Source organism: Sinohyriopsis cumingii, chromosome 4 (assembly GCF_028554795.1).
Source record: "Sinohyriopsis cumingii isolate HCF-2022 chromosome 4, ASM2855479v2, whole genome shotgun sequence".
NCBI lineage: Eukaryota > Metazoa > Mollusca > Bivalvia > Unionida > Unionidae > Sinohyriopsis > Sinohyriopsis cumingii.
Window position 1 is genome coordinate 108,343,290 of NC_142964.1, and position 9,911 is coordinate 108,353,200.

Here is a 9,911-nt window from a genome sequence, read left to right on the forward strand (position 1 = left end):
GAACCTTCGTAGATTGTAGGGATGGTCGAATAAATGCTACAGAAATTGCTTTACTATCAGTAGAGTCAAGAAAAATAGTCTTCAGCAACTCCACTATCGGAAAAATAAGTATACCTTTCATCCTACCGATGGCGTTTTTAGTTAATTTATCGGACAGTGGAATCGAAGAAATACAACCTGGGATTTTTGAGTCCATGAAGAATTTGAGGACTTTAGACATTTCTTACAACACACTTACAGTCCTTCATGCAAATACTTTCAAGGGATTGGCAAGGCTTCAAGAATTGATACTGGACAATAACATATATCTAAAGAAGATAGAGAGAGGAGCTTTTCGAGATTTAGAAAACATATCGGAAATCAACATCACACATTTGCATATTTCAATCTTAGAAAGCTACACATTTGAAGGTCTAAACAAATTGAAGATACTTGACTTAAGATTCAACAAAATATCTCATGTAGAAAATCAAGCATTTTATGGACTTGAGAAGTTAGAAAGTCTTTTGATAAGTTACAATGAAATAAAGATCTTTGAGAGTGAAATATTTGCTGGACTGACATCTCTCCATTATTTAGAAACGGACGAGTATAAATTATGCTGTTTGAAACCGAGAAGTGTGGACGAAGCAAATTGTCATCTTTCACAAACATATGAATTTTATTCATGCAAAGACTCGGTGTGGAATATAAGCTTGCGAGTACTGATATGGATAGTAGGACTCTTATCACTAGTTGGTAATCTTGCCTCATTCATATACAGAAAATGGAAGTTAGGCCTGCAGTTGAAAATGGGCTATGGCATGTTTGTAACAAATTTGATAGTCGCCGACTTTATAATGGGAATATATTTGTTGATTATGGCTGTTGCTGATACATATTTTCGAAACGAATTTGTCTCATTCAATGCATGTCCGCAAAGCAATGCATATTGCAGAGCAGCAGGGGTTTTATCGACATTATCAAGTGAAGCGTCCATCTTCTTTGCAATGTTGATTACATTAGACAGGATTTTAGTGGTTAAGTTCCCTTTCGGACAAGTGAGGTTGACGCCCAGTATGTGTAAATTTGTTTCCTTTCTTGCTTGGTTGATTGCCATTGCATTATCAATGTTACCAATGGGACTGAACGTGTACTTTAAAGGGAAATTCTATTCTAGAACATCCATTTGGTTTGTTCTTCCTCTAACAAGAGACGATGCGCCTGGATGGGAATATTTATTTGCAATAGTCATCACTTTAAACTTCCTCCTTTTGTTTTTGTTAGTCTTTGGACAGATTCTGATTTTCAAAGAGATGCGAACAAAGAGTCCAATGTTAGATAGGCAGAAACATTCACGTGATCAGACTTTGACTGTGGCCAGAAATCTCTTACTGGTAGTGTGTGCGAACTTTCTCTGCTGGTTTCCGATAGGAGTAATAGGTAAATGTTTCTGTATTCTAGAATGAACACAAAACAGATAGACTTATCAAATTCTAGTTAGTTTATTAATTGGAAGATATTGTCCTCAAATTAAACTTTTAGGCCCACTTTCTTATTTATTAAAGGAGATATATTTAACTTTTTATATTTTAAACTAAAATACAAATTTAGTAATTTTGTGAATAAAACACTGCGTAGAGAATTCGCAATGAAAAGGGCTTTTCAATATTTTATACTAGACGGTCCTTGGGTGTTTCAAAGTATAGTATTTTTTAAAGTAAGAACGGACAATTAAGTTAATTACGGTGTTACAAAGACACATTTAATTCTTTACATATCATGGAAACTAATAAATATTGTAATATTAAAAAGTATGTAGTGTCAATATTATGGGAATGATTAATTGACACACTTTATTATGTTACATTTATATTCATGGAAAATCGTCAAAGGTATTATTATCTTACTCTGTGTGCGTGTCTCTGTGTGTGTGTGTGTGTGTGTGTGTGTGTGTGTGTGTGTGTAAAGAACACCGATCATATGGCGAATAACATCCATTCAAGTGTACTGGATCCAGCAAGACGCATTGTGTGTCAGAAATTGACTAAAATAATTGCAAGAAATTGACAACATAAAGCGCAAACATTGTTAATTAATTAATTTTAATTACCCTAAGCGCTATTGACTCTCATCGAGTCATTGTCAAAGGGAAAATTACGACAGAGAAACAAATAAAATAAACATTAAATATCAAAAGAACACTGACGTTACAAAATTTTACACGTTTATGGAATTGACAGAAGTATTATCTCAAACTTTTGAAGGTTTGCAAATATACGGCGTTATATCCATACATTTTTAAATAATACTTATATTAAATAATACTTATATCAGATCCATAATTACTTAAAATCGTATAAATTCAACGTTTTCTTTGCAAGTTCTTTGTCTAGTTTGTCTCTGTTTTGTAATTGTGACTCTAATAAAAAAAACTCATCGTGAATCGAAAGCGCTTATACTAGTTAATAAATATTCTTTGCAATGTTAGTTGTCATGTCTTAGTTCTGAACTGGTTTCATAAGTACGTGCATTTGAAAAAATCCCATGTGAGAAGATGACTAATAGTGTTCCGTAGAGACATTCCGATGATTTTAAACAGTTGATGTATTTATTAATTTGTTTTATCTGTTAATTTGGAAGGCATCCTGGCTTTAATGAACTACACCATTCCTTTGGATGTGTATGCATGGGCATCCGTCGTTATTCTACCTATCAATTCTGTGCTGAATCCGATCCTATACACGCTTTCTGCTGTGATCAAGAGAGAGGTAAAATCACTTATTGTTTGTGACATAACTATAACAAACTGGCATGAAGATTTCTCTTTTTCTTCATCTCATAATAACGATTCAGTTATTTGCAAGCTCAACAAATTATATATACATTTGTTTAGGTTCGTATCGTGATCTACTTGGAGCGTCCATGTAACTGTATGTTTTCGTCATTTTACATTTCCTTACATTCTTTATAACTTTCTCACCTTGCATGTTCTTATTCTCTAGAAATTTGTGCCGCCATCATGCGAACAAGACATGATTTCAAAAGAAGGTAAGCTCTCGCCATTTAATTAGATCATTTTAAGAGTTTTATATTACATTCTAAATCACTATGATTATAATATTGTTTCTCAAAACGGTACAATTTTAAACGCTCTAACATAAATAATGAAACAAAAGATGGTGTAAGGTTCAATAAAATTTTCAAAATACATTTTTTAACTTACAAAAGATATTCAGTTGATACAAATCTTTGCTTTAAGTGTGTGTATCCCATACCATAAAGAAGATAAGATACTGTAAATATTTAATTTTTTCGCATTAAAATTGATCTACCTGTATAAATATCGAACGTTCCCAGATAGATATATGACAACTTGTCATCAACTTCTAATCATTTTGTCTATGACAACTTACACCATGTGCGTGTTTCTGTCTCTGTCTCTGTCTCTCTCTCTCTCTCTCTCTCTCTCTCTGTCTCTCTATATATTATAACTAAAATGTTATTGTTATGCCCTCTTCTCGTTTAACCCAGATATTAGAAGACTTGATGAATTGTTCAGTTTTGATGTTCTACATGCTAACGATGTTAGGAAGCTGACATGCGCATTACTTTGCATCGAGAATCGTACCTTGAACTTCAACCAGATAGATCTTGTTACAAGGAAAATCGCAGAACGTGTTGATTTCCTGCACAAAAGAATGATGTACTACGGCAATCTGACAACGGACAACATATGGATTTTCCTTGATAATGACGTGAGATAATATTATTGTTATTATTTTTATTATTATTATTATTATTATTATTAGTAGTAGTAGTAGTAGTAGTAGTAGTGGTAGTATTACTATTATTAACATTAGTAGTAGTATTAATCTGAATTCGTGTATTATAGGCCAACAACCCAAATTCCATACATTTATGAAAATTATAATACAAACACGAAACAATAATTATGGCGCTAATACACGGACTTAGTAACTTTTAAAGATTTTTGCTAGATAGAGAGAAAAATTATGTAGGATATTAATATATGAATAATTATCTGTATCAGGGTATAAAACTTAATTTATTTTTGTTAGATTAAACGTTTGAAAGTAAGTAATCATTTCTCAAAAGGGACATTTACCAAAAACTTAAAACTCACCTTCTTTATCTGCGCAGAAAGGGAAACATTTGTTCAATATAGCTGATATATGAAAGGGAACTTTCTATTTTTGAAAATACCTAGTAAGCGAACACTACGAAAGAGTCTAAATAATTTATATAGTATTGGAAACGCCCGGTCAACTATATATTATAGACTTTCTCTATTGGGAATCTTCAACAGTAACCTTTATTAACATGTACCAGTACTTAAGAATTCTGCTATATCATAATACTTGCAATTTGCATTCTACCTGAATGAGTGTGGATAAAAACCTTTGGTGTGTTTTTCGTAATAACAAAAACATATTTGCAAAGTTACATAAGCACAGCTTGCTTTTTACAACGTCAAACGTCTGACCCATAATTCAAAGTTGGCCATATTTGTTTCAAATACTTTGAATATATTTTTTGTAGACAGTCTACCGAAACGATCGAATATGTTCTTTAGGCTATAAAGTGTCTTTTCTGCTTATGCTGCATATACGACGAGGATGTAGAAGCAAAATTATAAAACCGATATATTTATCATGAGATGAAGTACCAGTGAGGCTATCATAAACATATGAACTTTTGTATCCTCTCAGATATCATCTTTTCAAAGTGCTATGATTTAAGTCTTTTCTACGTTTCACCATAACTTTCATGAACCTAGTTAACTATTTTTTATTTTATTTCAAATACGTTACTGATACATGTCCTTTTCAATATACAACCAATCCCTGGTTTGGTTTGGCAGATCACGCTATAAGATATGTCACCCTCACAGCCTTTCTGTTAGTCAGAAAGACATTAGTGAAGTAAACATCCTCCTGACAAACTGGTTGTGTTGATTTCAAAGAGAAGTAAATACTCTGCTGAGGACTGCTAAAGGCTTACCACTTTGTAATTTACAGACATGTTTATATTTCTTTTTTGTGAAAGGATGCGATAAATAAAACAGCTGTTCTTCACAACTTCGGACAGTGTTTGAGATCAAATATGGTATATAAAATAGATCTTAAGATAGGTTTTAATTGTTTTAGCTGCCTTGAAAAGTTCACAAAATAACACCAATACCACCATATTTTCCGGGGCCCCGAGTGGCCGAGTGGTCTAAAGCGCTCTCCGTCATGGATCACTGCCATCTCACGTCTGTCTGCGTGGGTTCGAGTCTCGGGCTTGGCAAACGTGGATATGTGAGAAAGCTTGCCGGTAGCTTCTCGTGGATCGGTGGTTCTTTCCGGGGTTTTCCTGGGTTCTTCCTCCACCATTAATACTGGCCGCCATGTATAGCCTATCTTGTGCTGAAAAATGGCAACAACAACTATAACAACCATATTTTCCGTCTGTAATCTTATTAATATATTGTACTTCTTCAGTGTCATTACCATTAGGGATTTGCCTGACGAGTGGCACTTGCCTGATATGACCTGAAATTTGTATCTACCTCATGATCTATATCAGATAATCCTGAAAAATAATGGTATCATCCGTTCAGTTTTATTTTTCCTGTCAACGTAGCGTTATGACACATTGAAGATCCCCAGAAGAGGTTCGAATCTATCCATAAAAGTGCTTTTTCAAAACATGCTCCCTCCTTTGTTTTTATAAGTTGTTTTGCAAAGTGTAACAATAATATGATTATATACCAGATTGACACGATAAATAAGCTATAAATGTTCTTTTTCAGGAAATAAAGGGTGTGTGGCTTCAAGGCAAGCCAAAACGTGCTGTCAACAAACAAATGCAGTCCGCGGATATTCAGTTTCTGGAATCTGTCCGTGGAGCCCTTCTGCAATCATGCAGACATATGGCGAACGAAATCGAAGAGCAAGAATGATATTTAATTGGGATGTTTTCATATTTTCTTTTTACTGTTGTTCAACTCTTTGGCAAGTCTATGAATATTACCATAGCCTTTTGATACTTCGAATTGCATTTAATGTATATGGCTTTCTAAGTACAGTATAAGTGTATGTGTCTATGTTATCCTATTATCGTCGTCATCAGTGTCGACTTGATTATGCAGTTTATCTATCTTATCCAAAGTTGAATTATATTCAACATACTGAAAAAAATTCCCGCCCACTCAAGTATCACAACCTTGTATCAGTTGAACAATGACACGTTTAAGATACAATTTTGTAAATGTACAGTGGTCATAAACACCAAACAATATGTTCACAAGACATAATATTATTCTTTTCGCATAAAGGAAGTTCAAAAGATAATTCAATCAGTCACAATTGAAAAACCTGAGTACTTTTACTAGTATGTAAATAAAGATAGGTAAGGTATGCCCTTATATGCGTACTAACACACTTTGTAAGAGTCTTAATATGGGTAGGTAGGTAGATATATATGTTTTATTGGCAGGTAGGTATATATGTTCAAATTCATTTAGTGCATTGCTGTACGTTTTCGTTGTTATTGAAGTTAAGGAGAAATGTAATAATTACAATGAGTGTAAATCAATTATAATGAACATGTAAAATACACAGACATGTTATCCGAAGTTAAATTGACACATTATTAGAAATTGTTTCAGTCAACAATTCTATATAAAAGCCCATATAAAATTAAAACTTGATAAAAGTAATCATTCATTATATTTGTGATCCCATTATTTAGAGCAGCACTTATTCCACTGCATGTGTATGTATATGTTTCTCTTCAGTAAAATAAGCATAGATCATTATAGAAAAAAGTTAAATGAAAACTTCAGACGATATTTGCAAATCATTTTCCGAAGCAGTTTCGACATGTTATATCAACTAAGAAAATAACTCCTTTAACAATTTTACAAACAAACATAAGTATAATATAGTGTCTAAGCCATTGCTTTCAATAAGACTGAAGAACGCATCAGCTCTATAAATTAAAGAGGCTTTGCAGTGTTCAGAAAAGCATAAAATGAATAACCAGGTTATAGAAATCTCATTTTAAAGCGTTGCGTTAAAGAAATCCTTGCACTAAATTAGTATTATATCCAGGTCACCTAAATAAACATTTCCAACATGAAAAAATCACTCCTGATAAAATCCCACAATAAAACACGGATATAAAACACAGGTAAAATATAAGCAAACTTAGATCAATGAATTTATAAGTCTTTATTAAACATAATTAATGCGCAGACGCTCGAAATGTTTAGTTTAAATGCATTATAGTGTAAACATTTGCTACAAATAAAGAATGTTATATTTATGCAATGTAACAAATTACAACACCTTAGCCATGTCATGAAAGCTAATTTTACACTGTGCTTAAAATAGCTATTGTACCAATATTATCAGAAACAAAAATGTATTACATTGAGAAAGATTATTTTACATAAAAACGATTAAACTTTTCCTTTTATAATTACATTTTCAGATATGACTAACTTGGTTGTGTTAGCAGACAGAGAGCAAAATGATAGATTCGATTTAGGCAGAATCAGATTTAAAGGGCAGTGTGGACTATTATTCCTTGGATGTCAAATATCTTATTCATATCTAATATATATAAATGTACCAGAGTTAGTCAAATCAACATGTTACTTTCACTTCTACATTGAAATATACAATTCAAATCAGCGTCAAAGTATCTGTAATTAATGCTAATGCATATTATTAGAATATAAATAATTTTATCTGAAACAATATCCCTGATTGATAATAAATGTATCATTCCACCTAGTGTTGATTGGAGACAAAACAAAACGAGGAACATATTAAAATTAATAATTAGTACAGGAAAATCAATCGATGCGACTAAAGGAGACAAGAATTATAAAATGTATGAATGCATTTCTACCTGGTTGTGTTGATATAGTAAGGTGTAAAACAAAATCATACTTTGTTTTACCATAATACTAATGATACCAATATAGTTATTGTATGGACATGTGTTGTTTATTCACTATACCAGCTAAGAGACAAATGACGTTATACAAATACAGATGACGGAGAGAATATGATTCCATGAGCTTATGCACAATCTCAAATAATTCGTTAAATGTTAGGAAAAAATATCAAGGGTGAGTAAGAAATATGCCGAGACGACGGACCAAGTTCTGACCGTATTATAAGTACAAATACATGTGCGTTCAAAGACAAAGATTAGGAAGCAAACAACAGAGGCAGATTGAAATTTGGGGCAAAAATTTAACTTTATCATAATTTTGGCTATTAATTCCTTAAGCGACTGAGTGTGCATGTGGCAACACCTTTGCATACAATTGTAAACAAAGCAACTAACACATTAGGAAGTTAAATGTCACGATCAACTGGGAAAGAAACAACCTGTCCACATATAGGAAAACAGAGCTTACTATATTAACAATTATGCCTGAAAAATATGCTGTTGTATTATTTTACAGGTTGAACAAATAGAAATATTAGTATGCCGCGATTAACAGTATCATCTAATGACTTTGTGTCACGATAATGTCATATCTATACCAATACTAACAATGGAAAATGTTTTCTACTTTATTTAATTGATAGGTTAAGACTTTCTTCAAGTGGGAATTTACTGTTAATTTGCAATTCCTTTCACATTTAAGAAACAAATATAAATTAGGTGTGACCGTAACGCTTTTTTATTCACACTGTTTTTATCGACATCACTTAAAACATCATCCGCAATGGCACATGTTTTATTGTATTTGTTGTGTTTGTATCACAGTAAGTTCTTATTGACATTTGTTGTCTTTGTATCACAGAAACGCCAATAGATATGTGTTGAATTTGTATCACAATAAAATCTAATAGATATGTGTTGCATTTGTGTCACAGTAAGTTCAATGGATATTGGTTTATAATGTATCACAGCAAATTATAATGGATATTGTTTGTCGTTGTATCACATAACTTTATAATAGATATACGTTGTCCATGCATCACAGTAAGATCTAATGGATATTTAATGTAGTTGTATCACAGTAAGTTCAAATAAATATTTTAAGGTTGTCAGTTTTCTGTATCCACATGATTATCCACATTACCCTGAAATTAATTTGGTATGAAGGAGTGGAAACTATCTTAGTCTTGGTTACAATTTAAGTGATAATTAGGAAACAGGTTTAGCAACTTTTTAAAACTAATTTGTTTCTTCAACTGCACATCAACCGCTTATCGAAAATTATTTCTTTTTTTTTCTTCTCTCCTTTGCGATATTTAAACCGTGTTTTCACTACTGTCTTAAATTATGTGTTTTCTTTAATATTAAATATTATTATCAACTTATGTTGTTGTCGAGTTGTATTTAAAATCTCTCATTATACACATTATTATCATTCAAGGTTTGAAAAAATTCATCAAAATAGTCTCTACAATGTTTAAAACTGCAATAGTAATTTATATATAGTCATTTATAATTATACATAAGTTATTAATTACTAATGCATCTTCCGCCACATTTTGCTATTCTGAAATTATTTGAATGTTAGATTAAATCAATCTAAAAAGTAGGTTTCATTGAAAGATCAAAAGCAAGTTAGCTTACCATGAAACATATAAAAAAATAATACAAGCATTTTAAATCAATATGATAAGTCGAAAACACGATACGTTCATGGTACGCTTTTGATTGATAACGTGCTGAAAAATGGACATATATATATATATATATATATATATATATATATATATATATATATATATATATATATATATATGTATATATATATATATATATATATATATATATATATATATATATATATATATATATATATATATATATATATATATTTACGTACGTCATTGAACAATGACCCAATTAGCGTAATATATATATATATATATATATATATATAT

The 9,911-nt window shown here is 31.5% G+C and overlaps 1 protein-coding gene across 1 annotated transcript; it reads left to right on the forward strand.

Moving 5' to 3' along the window:
* The first annotated feature begins 684 nt into the window (after positions 1–684).
* Positions 685–6,110, forward strand: LOC149801851 (G protein-coupled receptor GRL101-like). Its single transcript, XM_089956224.1, has 5 exons — positions 685–1,422; positions 2,623–2,750; positions 2,985–3,030; positions 3,514–3,737; positions 5,798–6,110. The coding sequence occupies exons 1-5, from the start codon at positions 792–794 to the stop codon at positions 5,945–5,947; spliced, it is 1,179 nt and encodes a 392-aa protein (XP_089812350.1). The 5' UTR covers positions 685–791; the 3' UTR covers positions 5,948–6,110.
* Positions 6,111–9,911: the final 3,801 nt, after the last annotated feature.

Coding starts and splice junctions, on each gene's coding strand:
- LOC149801851 (XM_089956224.1), top strand. CDS start 792: ATGGGCTATGGCATGTTTGTAACAAATTTGATAGTCGCCGACTTTATA. Junction 1,423..2,622: donor GTTTCCGATAGGAGTAATAG/GTAAATGTTTCT, acceptor TTAATTTGGAAG/GCATCCTGGCTTTAATGAAC. Junction 2,751..2,984: donor CTGCTGTGATCAAGAGAGAG/GTAAAATCACTT, acceptor CTTATTCTCTAG/AAATTTGTGCCGCCATCATG.